The 18,683-nt window shown below is 43.7% G+C and overlaps 1 protein-coding gene across 3 annotated transcripts in view; it reads left to right on the top strand.

The window, feature by feature from the left end:
• The window catches only part of USP46 (ubiquitin specific peptidase 46), a 158,491-nt gene that overhangs the window by 31,114 nt on the left and 108,694 nt on the right, over window positions 1–18,683 (top strand). For all 3 annotated transcript variants that reach the window (XM_044387728.3, XM_057309647.1, XM_026508877.4), the window contains exons 5-6: window positions 9,361–9,437; window positions 17,116–17,199. In XM_044387728.3, coding sequence (XP_044243663.1) covers window positions 9,361–9,437; window positions 17,116–17,199 — 161 coding nt within the window. The remainder of the gene's footprint in view (window positions 1–9,360; window positions 9,438–17,115; window positions 17,200–18,683) is intronic.

Below are 18,683 nucleotides of genomic sequence, written 5' to 3'. Positions count from 1 at the left end.
ACTATCCAGTCCAACTAATAGCAATCTGTCTGTTCTTTGACTGTTTGGTAGATTTTGCAACTTATTTTTGTATCCCTAAAACACATCGTTCAGTTTGGCTTGTCTTTTGTCTTTATATGAATGAAATAATACAATGTGTATTCCTCTGTGTACTGTGTTTTGGTTTTGCTTTTTTGTTGAGTATCCCTTGTGAGATTCATTTGTGTTGTTGCATGATGCTTTCATTCTTTTTCATTGCCGTATAGTATTCCATGCGTGAATACGTGACAGTTCACTAGTTTATTTCACTGTTGGTGGATATTTGGTTGTTTCCAGTTTGGCGCAACTATGAGCAATGCTGCTGTGAACATTCCAATGCATGCAATCAAGTGTACATAAATCTATCTATATATATTTTTTCTCTATATTTTTTAGGTCCTATGGTATGCTTATCAGAAAATTTCAAATCCCCAAAGTGCTTGTCCCATTTTACACATGCAGTGTATGATCATTCTCATTTCTCCACATTGCTGTCTATACTTACTCTTCCTAGATGGCTTCACTTTGGGTAATATAGTGGCTGTGTAGCTGAGTATTATTTTATTCCGTAAATACCTCCCCCTGCCTCACACCTGCTGTGGAAAGGCACAGATACTGAGGATACAGTGAGAGCCTTGCCTTTCTGGAACTTTCACATGGGAGACAGACATTAGTAACAAAGTGTATAATGAGTTTTGTCATGACAATTGTAAAATGCTATGAAGGAGAAGTACAGAGTACCCTATGAGCTTATGACACAGGAACCAGAACAGTGGGTTGGTGCATTTCTACGGTTAGCCGGGAAACCTGCAGCAGACGGTGTAGCTGGGCTGGTCCTTTTGGTTATATTTGAAATTAACACAGTTACTAAAACCATCCTGTGGAAAACTCGGTAGGAGTTTTCAGGAAGGCTCAGATGATAGGCTTAGTCACATTTGTAGTTTCTTTATCTATGAACAGGTTATTCGATCCCAAAAAATGCAAATAATGCACCCTCAAATATTTGTATGGCAGAAACTATCACCTAGCCTGTTACTTTCCTGGAGGGTTACCATTAGATGTGACGCCTGTACCCAGAGATCCCCTTCAAAACTTCTGGATGATGGCAGGATGCCTGGGTGGCTCAATTGGTTAAGCATCTGCCTTCAGCTTAGGTCATGATCCCAGGGTCCTGGGATCGAGCCCCGTGTTGGGCTCCTTGCTCAGTGAGGAGCCTGCTTCTCCCTCTCCCTCTGCTGGTCCCTCTGCTTGTCCTGTCTTGCTCTCTATCAAATAAATAAATAAAATATTTAAAAAAAAAAACTTTTGGGTGATGCCATAGTTTGTTATAACAGGATTCCAACCATTATACTTGGTTTGTGGAAGTAAAAGCTGAATGTATGAGTCTGTCTTTATGGAGGATGGCATGCTCTGAAAAACCTGTATTTTTTATTTCTTTTTTTTTAAGATTTTATATATTTGAGAGAGAGAGCACGAGCGAGGGGAGGCAGAGGGAGAAGCAGACTCCCCGCTGAGCAGGGAGCCTAATGTGGGGCTCGATCCAGGACCCCGAGATCATGACCTGAGTTGAAGGCAGATGCCTAACCGACTCAGCCACCCAGGCATCCCTGTATTTTTTATTTCTTAAAGTGATTAGACTTGAGGCAGGAGTTTTCTCTGGTGTTACTTAGGTAATCACCTCCATTTCTTAGATCCTTTAACTGGATGGGATCCTAGGAGTCATCCAATCCTTCCCTGCCAGTGCCCGCGTCCCTTCTGTGACATCCTAGCCAGTTGGTCACCAGCATCTGCTGGCCTCTGACCAGAGATGGGGAACTCAATCTCTCTGGGCGATGCATTCCATTTTTAGAAAGCTCTAATTGTTAGAAAAGCCCTCTACTTTCTAAGAAAATCCATAGCCTGCAGGCTGTTTTTGAGGACTTAGTGTAAAAGAAGACCTACCATTTAAGTTTTCTTTCCCAGGATGAGAAATATGGGGCCCCCTTTGAGTACTGTCCTCTGCCCGAGGCAGGCGAGCAGCCTTTAGATGGTGCTTCAGCCACCGTTGTGAAAGCTCACAGTGGGATTCAGCTCTGCTAGATCCTCTGCTGCAAATTAGCCCCCGGGGGAGCGGGGAGCCTTGCCATTGTAGCCACCCCAGCCGCTGGTTCCTCCAGTTGCGCAAAACGCTTTGTGCCCTCCTTCTGGCTTTCAGAAAATATGATTTTTCCCCCCTTGGTCTCACCCGTTGTAAATGTTGCTTGTGATTGCAGTGCAAATGTCAGCTGAGAGATTTATGGAGACAAACAGTTTCACCCTGCAATACACTTGGAGAGACTATTTTAAGGCGGGTAATTCAGTGCACACTTTCCCGTATAACCTTGATCGGGGCACTTAAGAACTGCGGCCTGGGGATTTTCCAGCCTAGCCTTAGGGCTCCTTTGGTTGTTCTTTGCTTGGTTCATAAGATCTGCGGGGCCACTTGGAGCTTAATTTTGTTGTTGTTGTTAATTTCCCCCCTTTCCATTTAAGTTGAGTTTTTGCTTTGCAAACCTGTGGTTTTTAGTGCTTCCTGGGGGCTTTAAGGCACATTTATATCTGTCACTGGAGCCAAAAGTTTATCTAAAGAACTGCTTTATTAAGTACCAATTGCACGGCTCCTTCTTGCTTCATTTGCAGAGGTTAAAATTGATTCAGTAGAGCTTCTGAGCCCTTTACAGAAGAGGAGTGGGGATGGGAGATGTGGCCAGGTGAGATCACTGAGCCATGATTCTGAGTCCCTCGGGGTGGGCTGTCGTTACCACCTGTCCTAAGCCCGCGGCTCTGTCACTGACCTGAGACAGCACATTTTCAGTTCCTGGCTGATCATCGCAGAAGAGCCGCCTGGCCACCTTTTCTGCTAAGCCAAGGAAAGGAGTCTGGGGGTTCGAAGCACATCTGAGTATGATGTTAATTACTCAGGACCTTTGGAAAGCTCATGATTTATATGTATGCCTACATATTAATTTGTCCTATTAGTTGATTTGTAATCAATTAAACAGAAGAGCAGGTAGGGTCACTTAATTTTCCTAGATATCTTTTAAGCCAGTTTTGGGGTAACTCCATGCCCAGAACTGGGGAGAAGAAAGAATAAGATGTAGCCTGTGCTTGCTGGGAGTATTGGAGTCTCAGTGACATATATGTTTCCTTGGAGACAAGCTGTATTTTCACTTAGACCAAAATGCGATCCTTGAGTGTGGGAAGAAAATGGTTTCATTATCTGGCAGCTTTCTGGGGAGACAGGAAGGCAAAAAAAATAGGGAAAAAAATTGTTTGATCACCCATTGCTTTTGACTGTTTCATTCTGAGTCGGGGGAGAGAAAAACCCTAATGGAAGGGTTTAGAGCCATGTGTGTTCAGATCCCCCAAAGGGTTGATCTATCTGAGTAGTGTTTTCTCACACTCTAAATTCTGGAAGCAGTTTACACTGGGAATTGGGGAAGTTACAGTAACTTTTTTCATTTAGTTAATTAGGTTTGTACCTTTCTCCCCTCCCTAAAATAATTAAGAAATGATTTGCATCCAGCAGGAGACAATATTTCTTTGTCTTTGCACCCTTCAAGTAAAAGCTTTCCTACATCTGATACTCCCTCTCTAAACTATATACGATCTCAGTTGGCTCTGATTGTTTTATTTTCCCCTAGAGAAGGACCATTTAGGTTTAAAAAGTTTTACTAATTAAAAGATATAATACCTATGGATTATTTTTTACAAATCAGACACGGGAATGTATAAAAAGAAAATCATTTATAATTCTGCTATCCAGATGCCACCACTGGCTATTAGAAATCATTTGTTCAGTTATATATTCATGCATTTAAGAAATATTTGTGGGGTCCCCACTAAATGCTGCAAATTATTTTATGTACTAAGGATATAGCATTTAAAACAGACAGAAAAGATAGTCCCCGCTCTTTTGTTTACTAAATATACACATTTGAAGCTATACTTTTCCCTTTAAGCACTGCATTAGCCGCATCCCACAAATTCTGACTTTTCTTTGTCATTAGTTCAAAATATTCTCTAATTTCTCTTGTGCTTTTTTCCCTTTGATCCATGTATTACTTAGAAGTAAGTTGTTTAACTTGCAATTATTTAGATTTCCCTAGATGCCTTAATTTTATTGATTTCAGATTTAATTCTGTGTGGTTAGGGAATATATTCTGTGTTATTTCAGTCTTTTAAAATTTACTGGGACATGTTTTATATCCTAACACATGGTTTATCCCAGTAAATGTACTTTAAAACAAGGTCTCTCAACCTTGGAACTATTAATATTTAAAGTCAGATAATTCTTGGTTGTGGGGGCTGCCCCCTGTGCATCATGGGATGTTTAGCAGCCTCCCTGGCTTCTACCTACTAGATACCAGTGGCAGCCCCCAGCAGGTGACAGCGAACTCGTGTCCAGACATGGCCAGATATCCCTTGGAAGGAAAATTTCCCCTTGCTGAGAACCACTGGTGGAACAGAATATATATTTTGTAGTTATAGAGTTCTTCAGATTTTCTATGTTTTCCTTGATTTCCCCACAGTCTTTCTATTAGTTGCTGAGAAAGGGGTGTTAGAATACCTAACTACGATTGTAGCGGCACTGGGGTGGTGCAGTCAGTTATGCATCCAACTCTTGGTTTCGGCTCAGGTCCTGAGATTGAGCCCCCGTTGTTGGGCTCCGTGCTCAGCGGGGGGTCTGCTTGAGATTCTCTCTCCCTCTGCCCTTCCTGCTTGTGCGTGCTCTCCGTGTCTCTCTCTCTAATAAATAAATCTTTTTTAAAAAAAATCTTAACTATAGTTGTGGGATAATTTTATTTTCTTCCTCTAATTCTGTCAGTTTTTGCTTCATGAAACTTTTACTTTTTTTTTTAAAGATTTATTTGAGAGAGAGAGCAGGGGGAGGGGCAGATAGAGGGAGAGAGAATCCTCAAGCAGACTCTCTGCTGAGCACAGAGCCCAATGCAGGGCTTGATCCCAAGACCCTGAGATCATGACCTGATCCAAAATCAAGACTCAGCTGCTCAACTGATGAGCCACCCAGGCGCCCCACTTTTTTTTTTTTTTTAAGATTTATTTATCTTAGAGCATGAATTGGGGGGAGGGGCAGAGGGAGAAGGAGAAAGAGAATCTCAAACAGACTCCCTTCTGAGTGTGGGGCCTGACAAGGCAACGCAGGGCTCAGTCTCACAACCCATGAGATCACCACCTGAGCCAAAATCATGAGTCAGTCACTCAACTGACTGAGCCACCTGGGCGCCCCTTGTTTACTTTTTAAAAAACAACTTTATTGATGTATAGCTTATATGCCATCAAGTTTATCCTTTCAGTAATTTTTAAAGTAATTTCCTGAGTTGTGCAGCTATCATCATAATCCAGTTTTTTTTCCTAATTTTTATTGGAAACCATAATCCAGTTTTAAAACATTTTTATTACACCAGTAAGATCCCTTGTACCTAGCAATTAATCTCTGTTGCCAGCCTCAGGCCACCACTAATGAATGTTTATTCCATTAATGTTTAATGTAATTACTGGTAGGGGTGGGTTTGGGGCTCCCACTTTACTATTTGTTTTCTATTTATTTCCCCTCAGTTTTTTGTTTTTATGTTCCTCCTCCTTTGCTTTTATTGAAAAAATTATTTTAATACATATATATATATAGTTATATGTACATATATATTTGTATAAACGATTCCATTTTAATATTCATCTTAGTATGTATTTGTGTGTATGTTGTTGTTTGGCTGTTTCTCTAGAGATCATAATATACATTAATTATTGTTCACAGTCCACGTACAGTTAATAATGTCACTGTTTCATATAAAACAGAAAGCTTGTAACTGTCCAGGTGCATATTCCTTCTGCCTGCCCCCACCTTGCCTTGTCCTTATGCTGTCGTTGTCGTATGGATTACATTTACATATATCATAAACCCCACAGGGCAATGTCAAAGTCACTATTCTTGATGCTCTTCATTCTTTCTTGAGGATCAGGGTTTCCATCTGGTATTATTTCCCTTTGGCTTGAAGAACTTCCTTTAACCTTTTTTTTTTTTTTTCTTTTTTGCAGTGCAGGTCTGTTAATGATGAATTCTCTTTATTTTGCCTTCATTCTTGAAGGATCTATTTATGGGCTATTGACGGGTTGGGTTTTTTTTTTTTTTTTTAAGCACATTAAAGATGTTGTTCTACTGTCTCTGCCCTCCATAATTTCTGATGAGACATCAGCTTCCAACTGAACCATTCTTTTGTAATATGTCATTTTTCTCTCCATGTTTTTAAGATTTGCTTTTTACCTTTGACTTGTTACAGTTGGATTATGCTGTGCCTTGGCTAATTGTCTTTGTATTTATCTTACTTGGTGTCTGTTGAGCATTTTGAATCGATAAATCGATAAATTATGTTTTTCACCAAATGAGGAAATATTTCGCCATTATTTTTCAAATAGCTTTTCTGCTCTATTCTCTCTCCCCTTCTGAGACTCCAATTATATGTATGATATTTTCTAACAGTTTTCTGAGTATCTGTTAATTTTTATTTCATCTTTTCTTTTTCTTTATTCTTCTCATTGGATAATTTTCTGTTGAATTGTCTTCCAATCCCCTTTTTCTTTCCTTTGTCATCTCCAGTTTGTTGTTAGGTCCATCTGGTGTATTAATTTTTCAGTTCTGGAATTTCCATTTGGTTCTTCTTCTTCCTTTCTTTTTTTTCCTATTTGCTGAGATTTCTTATCTGCTAAAAAAAAAATCTCGTCTGCTAATTTCAATATCTGCATCAGCTGAGGATTGGTTCAGTTGTCTTAAGAATGTCTCCCATTAAGTGGGTGATGGACATTGGGGGGACATAGTTAGCTGAGTTTTATAGTTTTCTGGAGGAGTGTAGGAATGGCAAGATCTTAGTCATTCCTGGAGCCAGTCTTTCATTTTAGTGAGGGAGAGTCAGACAATAAAAAAATGCAAATAAAACATTTATAATATGAAGTCATTGTATTGGTTATCTATTGCTTTGTTATAAACCACCCCAAAACTCTGAGACTCAAATCAACTATCATTTATTATAATTCATTCAACTCTGGGGTGGCTGAGGGTCACGTGATCTAGGCTGGACCTGGCTGAGCTCGTGTGTTTGTATTTCAGCTGGCTCACTCCTGTATCTGCAGGCTGGCTAGGCATTTTGCTCTAGATTGGGCTTGGCTGGGGCACCTTAGTGAGAACAGCTTCCTTTCATGGGTCTCTCATCTTCTTCCTGGGAATAGTGGACTAGCCTGGGGGCCCCTGGGGGCTTAGTCGGTTAAGCGGCTGCCTTTGGCTCAGGTCATGATCTCGGGGTCCTGGGATTGAGCTCCAAATAGGGCTCCCTGCTCAGTGGGGAGTCTGCTTCTCCCTCTCCTTCTGCCTCTCCCCCCTCTCACGCATGCTCTCTCTCTCTCAAATATGTAAAATCTTTAAAAAAAAATAGTGGACTAGCCTGCGCTTATCCTTCTTATGGTGATGACAGAAATGCAAGAGAGTAATTTCATAAGTGCTTGTTCAAGCTTCTGCTTATGACATGTCCTCTAACATCCCATTGGCCAAAGCAAGTCGGATGGCTGGATTCAGAATCAAGGATGAGAAGCATATCTCTTGATGAGAGGATCTGTAAAGTCATACAGCAAAGAAGCCAGTGTGGGCAGTGGTGAAGATCTGGGCCTTTCCTGCATTTTACCATAGCAGTAACAAGTGCCATTTAAAAAAAAAAAGGCAGAATGGTGGAGTGTGTGTATATGTGTAAGGGCATGTGTATGTGTGTAAATATATACATGCCTTTTTTATACAAAACTGGAATTCACTTATATAAGGATGTGTAGCCTTCTCATTCATTTAATATGATATGATACCCACCGTGTAGTAAACCATTCCCAGCTCTTTGCTCATTTTAGGCCATTTACAATTTTTTTTTTAAAGATTTTATTTATTTATTTGACAGAGATAGAGACAGCCAGCAAGAGAGGGAACACAAGCAGGGGGAGTGGGAGAGGAAGAAGCAGGCTCATAGCGGAGGAGCCTGATGTGGGGCTCGATCCCAGAACGCCGGGATCACGCCCTGAGCCAAAGGCAGACGCTTAACCGCTGTGCCACCCAGGCGCCCCTAGGCCATTTACAATTTTTATACCCCTCCCCGACTTACTGGGTGTTTACTTTTGAAAGCGCCTTACATGTATTATTTTATCTTTGTAACAGCCTGATGAAATAGATACTCTTACTGTCCCCACTTTATAGATGAGGAAACTGAGGTACACCAAGGCTGAGTAACCGGCCTGCAGTCATCCACTGCGTAAGTGGCAGAGACAGGATCTGGAACTGGAAAGTCTGTCTCCACACCCTTTCTGGTGTATACTAATAAAAGTGTAAAAGATTGTGTCCACATTCTGAATATTTCTTCAGATAATGGCCTAGTGGTGGAGTATTGGGTCATAGGGTAGTTGTCCCACTTAAAGGAGTGTTTTCTCATTTTGCTGCCAATTGACTGGACACGTCAAGGTGTTTGCGGAGCTAGTTTGTCCCTCCCACTGCACAAGAGTAAAACGCCAGGCTTGCCCGCGAACTGCTGGAATGCAAGCAGTTTCACTCCGTGAACCTCACTAAGTACGAGAGCCAGGACTGGTGTGGTATGAACGGCAGGGGCCGAGAAACAGCTGGGCCAGAGAGCCAGCTCCTGAGAGCAGTCCGCCGGCATGGGGGTCTGTGTGAGCCAGGGCTGCAGGCCAGCTCCAGGCCCAGCTGATCACAGACAGCCCAGGCCTCTGCCAATGATGGCCGTTTCCCCAGCTCAGGGACAGGTGCACGTGCGGTTCGTGTAACCCTCCAGCCCAGCACCCAGTATCGCCCTGGCCCCGGGCACAGTTTGGATGAGGAGGCACAGGAGCGAGTGAGGTCAGGGGACTGGCAGAAGATGCAGGCGGCCCCCCAGAGGTTGGCCAGCTGAGTAGTGAGTTTTAGAAGTCTCTTGTCTTTTTTCCATTTTTCTCATTCTGCCAGTTTGGGCTAGATGGGTGTTTTGTCTGATGCTTCCTACTTTGAAAGGAGGGGGAGAATGAGTGAAGAGGAAGGGAAATCTGATTGCGTGTTAATTATTAAAAGTTCTGAATTAAAGCTGGAATGGGAATTCAGGTAAATTGAGAATTTGGGATTTTCCCTAGACTGGGGTGGTTTTGGTGTGACTCGCTGTCAGCGAGTATACAAAACCGCACATGACCGCAGTTTGGGGTTTTGGTCACCGGTGAGTGTTGAAGATTTTATCTCCTATGTCTGTTATGTATTTTGTACCTAATACTTTTTTCTTTTTTTCTTTGCTTCAGGTTAGTAGCAAAGATGAAGATTTTCTTGACCTTTCTGTCGATGTGGAGCAGAATACATCTATTACCCACTGTCTGAGGTAACCTCGTGAATTCTGACAATGATCTGAGCTTTTGATCAGGCTAGTGAGTAAGTGGGGGGGGGGCTACTGTATTTCCTCAGGAGGTAATCTTCCTTTCTGTTAAACCCATATAATCCTATTATTTTCTATTTCTTCTTTCCCAAGAGAGATTAAAAATAAGTGTATGTGGTCTAGAGAAGAAGGATCCTGCTGAGAAGAAAGAGGATCAAGTGGAAGTCATTAGTCATTAAGTTGAAAAATCAGTTTTAATCTTTCATACAGATGTGGGCTTTGGCTTTCATCAGTCTCTCTCTCTCTCATCTCTCTCTCTCTGACCCACGTGGCTAATACGCGCTACCCTTTCCTAACGTTACTCTTTTTCTAAGCTAATTTGAAAAATTATGTACTTTTGAGTTGAGAGCCAGTGAGGGAACCGTCTGTTCCTCCATCTTTCAGCGTTCTGTGGAGATGAGTGGTGGAAAGAAATTCCTCCTTGTTAGGGTTGAGCGAAGGTAAGGAGCCCGGAGCGCAGAACAGCACATGCCTGGGATTCCAGGCATATTGTGTATTGACTTGAACGTGGAAAATGTGCCTGGGAGTCCACACACAGACACGATTCCCTTTACCCTTCTTCCCCCTCCTGCTTTCAGTGGGTCGTGAGGGCTTAGAAACAGCCCAGCGCTGCTGTAGACACTGAGTGTGGAGAGGGAACATCAGACACAGTCCATCTCTCACAGCACTTACATTCTGGGGGGAATCCACAGGCAACGGTTGGTGCTTTGAAGGAAATTAGATAGGTCTCCAGAGTAGTTGGTTGTGGGGATGCCAGTGTGGACCTCATGGTCAGGGCAGGCCTCCCGTTGTTTAGGGCACCATAGCTCAGAGACATTTTACAGTGTCTAACAAGGCAGCGTGCATATTTGTCAAGGGCGATTGGGTGACAGAAGTGTTATTTCAGTTCAGATTACTTGGAACCTTTTAGAAGGAGAGATTAAGGGGTGCCTAGGTGGCTCAGTCGTTAAGCGTCTGCCTATGGCTCAGGGCGTGATCCCAGTGTTCTGGGTTCGAGCCCCCCATCAGGCTCCTGGGCTGGTAGCCTGCTTCTTGCTCTCCCACTCCCCCTGCTTGTGTTCCCTCTCTCGCTGGCTGTCTCTCTCTCTGTCAAATAAGTAAATAAAATCTTTAAAAAAAAAAAGAGATTAAGGGGACTGGCGGTGGTGGTTGGCTGTTAGAAAGTCATCTGGCGGGGGCAGCACCAACGCCAGCATGAAAGAGCTGTCGTGTGTTGTGTGAGTGGGTGGTGAGGGCGCTGACTGCTTTCTGGTTTCCCAGGGCCCCGGGTCCCCCTCCGCTCCCCGCACTGATGAATTAGTTACACAGCACTTCCTGTTGGTTTGGCGCACCAGCCCGTGCGTCCAAGTGCCCCAGGTCCAGGTGCGTAGGACGAGTGTGTTAATTCTTTGTTTGCAAAGTGTTTTGTAGGCCAGGGTGTTCTTCTGAATGGTTCTGTGTATGGAATGGGTTCCTAATATTCCTGTGACAAGAAGCCATATTTGATTTCCCCAAGGTCTAATGATCACAGGGAGTGGAAAAAGTTATGGTTTTGCCAACTTTAGTTACAGATGAAGGAATAGGAGGAAAGATATTACTTGCCTATTCCCCTACCTTTTTTTTTTTTTTTTTTTTTTTTCATGATTTGGAGTTAGGGAGATTTGGGTTAGGTTGACTGCTTCTCCTCCCTTCTAAGAAATTCCTGGGCTGCTCAAAAGGGCAAATGGCAGTGGCTGTAGCCTTGAGATCTCAGTCAGCCAGGTAGAGGGCTTACTGGTGAGTTATGATTTTAATCTTTGGGGGAAACTTATGAAGAAATATAACTCAGATTTATGTTACCCGTATTGATTGATTGATTGACTTGAGAAATACATGTATTGGTCATGCATACCTGAGGAAGGCAGGCTGGAGGGCATTTGGAGATGTTAAAGTTGGGATGGGAGAGTATGAAAGAGCTTTGGAATGCCTTTTATTTTTAAAATTTTTTATTTTTTTAAGGATTTATTCATTTATTCCAGCGAGAGAGTGCATGCACATTTGAGCAGGGGGAGGGGCAGAGAGAGAGAGAGAATCTCATAGAGTTCCCCCAAGTGCAGACAAGGGACTTGATCTCATGGCCCTGAGATCATGACCTGAGCCAAAACCAAGAGTTGAACATTCAACGGACTAAGCTATCCAGGTGCCCCTGGATGCCTTTAAACATTAGATTTGCATCTGATTGGACTGACTGGGCTGATGATTCCACGCTGCCTGCCCTACCCCCCATTTTACATCATCCCTAAAATAGACGTTGACTGACTTACCCATCCCTGCCCTCACACGTGCCTGAGATCGCACCTCTCCACCAGGAAGACAGGCCTGTGCTGGCTGTTGCCACTCACCCTCACGCTCCCAGAGTTCTGGGCTGGGAGTGGCAGTTTTTGAACCTATCCCGAAAGAACGAAGTGCCAGAGAAAGGCCCAGGGAATCAATGATGCCAGCTAATCCATTAGCGTTTCCCATCTGAGGCTAAAGAGAAGGAATGATTACAATCTTTTGGGCCCCTTTCATCGTTCAGGTCGGTTTGCATTCTTAAGGGTTTGTTTTTAAAATTAGAGCTCTGAGTTTTCTTCTTACCGTGTCTGCATCTGTCTTCTGATGCGATATGTTATCTTTCTTTCATTTTGATGACCAAAAAGAAGTTACAGATCAAGCTAAAATTGTGGGATTTGAATGTAAGGTCTCTGCCACCTCCTTCCAGATGATTAATTCCAGTCTTGTTTCACGGCTTTCGTCCCAGAGGAATGATGAAATAAGTAGTGGTTACATTCAGGATACCAGGCTACAGAAACCATTAAATCCATACTGTAACTGAACTAGAATCCTCACATTTCAAACGTCAGTCCTGCGTCTCAGGCAGGGTGAGCCGTCTGTATCACAAGTGAAGACCGGGAAAGTTTTTTCTTTTCTTCTTTTGAAAAGCTCAGGGATGGCCTCAGGCAAAAACTTCAAATACGTGAAGTTTATCTTAATTATCCTTCCATGGTCTTTTGGGTATTTTTTTGCCTTTCACTTCAGTGCCTGAGTCCCTCCCCGTGGCTCCTTCACAGAAACCTTCACCTTAAGCTCCACGTTCTGAAACCACTTTCCCTTGTGCTGCCCTCCTCGCATTCAAAATGCCTGTTCTCCCGGTGCTGGGGAGGTCAGCTGGAAGGGAAGTAGCTTGTCATTCTCCCGCAGCTCTGTTTTTAAAATTTATCTTCCGTAAAATGAATTCCTTTTCTACTTATGTTAAGAAACCTCTTTTAAGTCATCTGTACACGCAATGTGGGGCTCGAACTCATAACCCCGAGGTCAAGAGTCTCGTGCTCTACTGACTGAGCCAGCCAGGCGTCCCTGAGAAACTTCTTTTTTTTTTTTTTTTAAGATTTTATTTATTTATTCGACAGAGAGACAGCTAGCGAGAGAGGGAACACAAGCAGGGGAAGTGGGAGAGGAAGAAGCAGGCTCATAGCGGAGGAGCCCGATGTGGGGCTCGATCCCATAACGCCGGGATCACGCCCCGAGCCGAAGGCAGACGCCTAACCGCTGTGCCACCCAGGCGCCCCCCTGAGAAACTTCTGTATACAAAGTTCATATGCCCCCACCACCACCCATCCATTGCCACATGCTTATCTATTGGTTTCTCTCTTCTATTTCTCTGACCTGTGTTTGCTTATTACTGATGTGTAGTATTTTCTAATATTTGACACGTGTTTCTCATGCATTTCTTTTTTCAGTCTTCTCTAATACTCTCAGTGGTTCTCAAATTTTGGTGTGTATGAAAATCACCTTGCAGAAGTTGGCAAAAATAGGGGCCTAGCCCATAGTCGACCTCAGTGAGCCTCGGCCTCGTTGTTTTTTTTTTCTTTCCAGAGCCCAACAATGATTTATTTGTTTTGGATATCATATTCTTTTTTTTTTCTAAGTTTTTCATTTTAATTCCAGTATAGTTAACGTGCAGTGTTATAGTAGCTTCAGGTTTACAGCATAGTGATTTAACAATTTTGTACATCATTACTCAGTGCTCATTCATGGTGGATGTTCTCTTAACTCCCTTCACCAGTTCACCCCTCCCCCCACACACCTCCCCTCTGGTGACCATCTGTTTGTTCTCTGTAGTTTCTGGAGTCTTTTCTGGGTTTGCTTCCTTTTTTCCTTTATCCCTTTGTTTTGTTTCTTAAATTCTACATATGAGTGAAATCATATGGTACTTGTCTTTCTCTGACTGATTTATTTTGCTTAGCATAATACTCTCTAGCTCCATCCATGTTGTTGGAAATGGCAAGATTTCATTCTTTTTTATGGATGAGTAATATTTATGACTGAATAATACACATGCACACACACACCCCACATCTTCTTTACCCATTCATGTATCGATGGACACTTGGGCTGCTTCCATGATTTGGCCCTGGCCATATCTAACTTGAGTGAGCCTGGGCCTTTCTTTTTAGTTAATTTTCTAGGTGATTCTAATACCACCAACGTTGGAGATCCACTGCTCTGGATCTTCGCTGTTCAGACGGTGGTGCATGGGCTGGCACCATTGACATCACCTGGGAGCTCGTTAGAACAGTATCTTAGGTCTCCCCCAAGAACGAAAGAGCAAACCAGAATCTGCATTTTGACAAGATCTCTAGTGATGCAAATGCGTGCTAAGGTCGACAAAGCCCTGGGAGCAGTGGCTCTCAGACTTCCAAGCCTATTGGAACCACCTGCTCTACCTGGAGAGATTCTGATGTAACTGAGGGGGGACCAAGGGGAGGGATTAGGCACTGCGATTGTTTTGAAAGCTCCCCAGGTAATTCTAATGGGCGGCCTGGAGAACTGCCAGTGATGCTGATGTCATCCTTAGAACAAAGCTTCCCAACTGGTGTGCCACAGGGGAGAGGTTACAGGTGTGTGTGGGTCCCCGGGCTCCTAGGAGGCGGCGCAGGGCCTCTGTGCAGTATCTCCCGACAGACCTGCTGTACCTTAGTTGCACGCTGGGGTCAGCCCCTTCTCCTAAACTAGCCGCATTGTCCATTCTCCACCCACAGAGGCGCTGGAAGCATTACCATGTCCCTTGGTGGGGGCGAGGGATGAGCCTTCAGCCAGCAGGGGCGGGGCAGGGTGGTGGCTACTTATAAATTGGGCCTTTAAATTAAGCACTAACTTTGGTATATTTCCACCTATCTGGGTCTGCAAATACTTCAGAAAAACAAGAGTAGAAAGTGTTTCAATCCTTTTCCACTGCTGTGCTTGCCTTGACCATTGTCGTTCTTCAGCCGGATGAAGAGGTGCATCTGTGGTGGGCATGCCAACGATGTGAATCTCCATCGTCACCCAGACTCTCCTCCCCCTCTTCCCGCCCCCCCCCCACCAGTTCCACCCCAGTCTTGCGTAGGCCAAGAAAAGCGTTCACGTCAGTTACTTCGTTAAAGAGTTAGCCTGTGTTCATTCAGCTAAGTCTGGGTCTGTGTTATGCACCAAGCACCTGAGATCTGAGAGTTGAGTATAATCACCTTCTGAATTGTATTCTTGCCTCTCGGTCCCTCCAATCCTTTCTCCATAGTGCCACCAAAAATGGTATTTCTCAAAAGCACTGTCTAATTATGTCTTTTCCTTGCTGAGACCTGTTAGTGGGATTCTAGAGGCAAAGGGTCCATGCCAGCTTCTAAGACACACTCCCTCCCTTGCCTCCATGTCCCTGTGCTGCAGCAGTCCCTCTGTCTGGAATCCTTGACTCTTACCCACCTGGCGCACTTTCCCTCTTTGAGCACCTGACTTCAGCATCAGCCCTTGGAAATGATGTGCATTACCCCAGTTCAAGTTCATTTCTCCTTCCTCTGTGCTTTCCCCTGGACTTGATACACCTGCTTCTGTCTTCATGCAGCCAACAAATGGAGTGCCATGCTGCACTGGGCCTGTTCTCAGAGCTGGGGATGTGGCAGTGAGTGAGATAGACGGAACCACTGCCCACAGAGAGAGGAGGCAAGTAATCAAATAGGAGGATGGTTTCAGCTAGTGCTGAGTGCTCAGCAGAAAACAAGACAGCAAACAGGATAGAGGCTGGGTGGATTTGCGGAAGGTGGACAGAGAAGTCTTCTCCCAGCAGGTGACATTTATGCTGAGTTCTGAACAGTGAGCGGAGCCAGCCATGAAAGCATCTGGAAAGGTGCTGTTTTGGGAAGCTGCACATGCAGAAGTGCTGAGGCAGAAAGGCTGGGTGGCACTCGGGAGGGAGGGTAGGAGGTGAGGTCAGAACAGAAGGCTCTGAGGACCGAGGGCCTGTCGGCCTTGGCAAGGTATTTGGTTTTATTCCTAAGCATACTGGGGAACGGTTGGAGGGTTTTAGGTGTGAGAATTGCGTGAAATGATTTTTTTAACTGCATGGAACACTGCCTGTTGTAAATGGCTCACTTGCCCGGGTCTCTTAGACCGGGGGCAGCGTGAGGGCAGGTGCTTCTGTGAATGAACCCCCAGCACCAAACCCAGTGGACTGTCGGTTAACGGTTGAGTAGTGAATGAATGAACAATCTACGTTTTGTTTTGATAAGCTCTGTTTAAGTGTGTGAGTCAATAACACCATGTAAATAACATTTTCTGTTTAATAAAAATCTGATCATTCTGGTGCTAGGACACTCCCTATGAATAAAAAAATATCACAGGCTCTCTCCAAACTCTAGGGTATTATATTCTGGATGTTCTTCTTAGCCTTTGAAGCAGTACCGCAGGAATGTTAAGTAGAATCTCAATGACCAGGAAAGAATGAAAAGCTGTGACATTTAAAAAATGGAAACTCTAAGTAGTGCAGTAAAACCTCATGAGAGGGGTGAATACAGATAGAACATCACAATGGCATTTGTTCTCAAAAGGAGCCAAGGTGCAGGGTGGGGAGCAGGGGATAGTAGGAAGCAGGCATCTCCTGGTCATGAGGGATTTTCTTAGTTCAATCTAAGGGCAATGGTATATGATTGAAATTTCATTGTCTTTACCTTTGTGCCCTATGAAAATACAGACCACCTGAGAGACACTGGTTTTCATTACAGGGTAATGTTACCTTGCATCTTCTGTGCTTGACTTTTTTTGGACCTGACTTATAGTGTAACAATGGGCTGTTACAATAATTGAGTATTTTTCTGTTCCAATTTTTAATCTCCAGGGTACAGGTAGTCTTGTTAAACCTTGAGATTTGTTTTTTGAATCCATTGGAAACCCTAATTTATATCCGTGTCCCATGAAATGAAGTTCTCCCTCCTTGAAAATCTCCAGTGGTGAAGTCATAGCCCAGGCCAGCAGACGTGGACTAATGGCAGTCATAGCACCTACTCATGAGAGAGATCTCTTCTCATTACATTTTCCCCCACATTCACTTAAAAATTACCCTGCAGGTCGCCTGGGTGGCTCAGTCGGTTGAGTGTCTGCCTTTGGCTCGGATCTTGATCTCAGAGTCCTGGGATTGAGTCCTGAGCCAGGCTCTCTGCTTAGCGGGGGAATCTGCTTCTCCCTCTCCTCTGTGTTCTTTCTCTCTCTCTCTCTGAAATAATTTTTAAAATTACCCTATAGATAATAAAGGGTTTAAAACATGGTATAGCAATACATTTTGGACTGTGTTTTGAGTTGAAAATATTTTTCTCTGCAGAGACTTCAGCAACACAGAAACACTGTGTAGTGAACAGAAATATTATTGTGAAACATGCTGCAGCAAACAGGAGGCCCAGAAAAGGTGCGTCCAGGATTTAGCCCAGAGGGTGGCTTTGTGTTGAAGGAAAGAACCATGTCTGCTTTTGAATCTCAGTTCCATGGGCTCTTGGCCAAGTAGCTTTGGAGAAGTCAGTTGCCTTCCTTCCTGGAGAAATGAGGATAAGAATGCCTGCCTTGGAGACTTGTCCATTTCTCTGATTGTTGGGTCATTTGTTCGTTCGTTCATTCAACACATATTTATTGCATGCTGCGTGCCGTGCCAGATACTTTGCTGGGTAAACGAGTGGTGATCAGATATAATTACTGTCCTCTTGGGATGAAAGGCAAATTATAAAAAGGATGTAGCATATAACACATAGTAGATATCTAGTAATATTGTTGGTATTGCCTAAATATTGGAACCTCTTATTCAGAGACACAAGAGGTTAAAAAAGTTAATAATTTGATTCGGAAACACGAGGAACTCAATAACACATCAGTTATATGGGTGGGTGATAAGAAGTCACCACATTCTGAATTGATACGGGATCCATGCTTGCCTATCTTTTTACCAGCTCTAGCCGGTTACAGCCTCTGGACAGGGTGCGATAATCAGGGATTCTCTGCTATCTGCCCCAGAAATCAAGAAACTGACATTTTAATTATGCCGTGAGGCCTTACTGTGAGTTTAACTCACCCTGCCCATGGTTGTATAATATTCAGAATAACTCACAGCAGCTCATTACTGCCGTCTGAAACCTTCCGGGGTCTGGATCTGGGAGGTGGAAATAGTTCCCCTGCCCAGCCTCCCCAGCTCTCCTCCCCGCCTGCCCCAGACATGTACATCTTCCCTCACTGCATCAAAACTCATAAAAGGTTAGTCAATCTGGCAGATGGGAGTAGAGGGCAGAGGTGGTTAACTGTTGTGAGTGATCAGGGGAGCTCATTTCTGCTCCCTGTCCTTAGAATCTCAGCCTGCCCAAGGCCAGCCCAGGCCTTCCTGGGTGGCATGAATGTTTGTTCCGCCCTGGAGGTTTTATTGATTAAAATATTGTATGGGGTTCCCACACAATAACTAATATAAAATATGGGGTTCCCCACAATTCTTGAGAAATTGTAAAATATGGGGCTCCCCCATGATTCTTATGTTTCTGCTGACATTGCTATTTTGGTTATTTTTATGAACAGGGTTTTACCTCCATAGATTCCTGAACAATAGTCTCTTAAAATTTGTCGTTTTCAAATAATATGCATTGAAAACGTGTACAAGCTGCACAGCAGTGACCCTGACTCAGGGTGAGGGTCCTGGAAGGTGACTAAAGATCCTCTATTCTAGCAGAATTACCTACATGAACTGTTGTTTTGGGGAATTTTTTACCGAGGAATATTAATGGTCACCTAGTGAAAAAAAGCTTTCTGTGTTCATGTGAGTTTGGGAAAGGCTGCATCCGACAAAAGAGAATGAATGGTTCCTTCACCGTAGGATTTCTCAAAACCTTCAGTGTGCCAAGTGCGCAGGGAGGAACT

Source organism: Ursus arctos, unplaced genomic scaffold, assembly GCF_023065955.2.
Source record: "Ursus arctos isolate Adak ecotype North America unplaced genomic scaffold, UrsArc2.0 scaffold_9, whole genome shotgun sequence".
In the NCBI taxonomy this organism is placed as follows: Eukaryota; Metazoa; Chordata; class Mammalia; order Carnivora; family Ursidae; genus Ursus; species Ursus arctos.
Note: the sequence above shows the minus strand (reverse complement) of the source record. Positions and strands in the feature narration are given on the sequence as shown.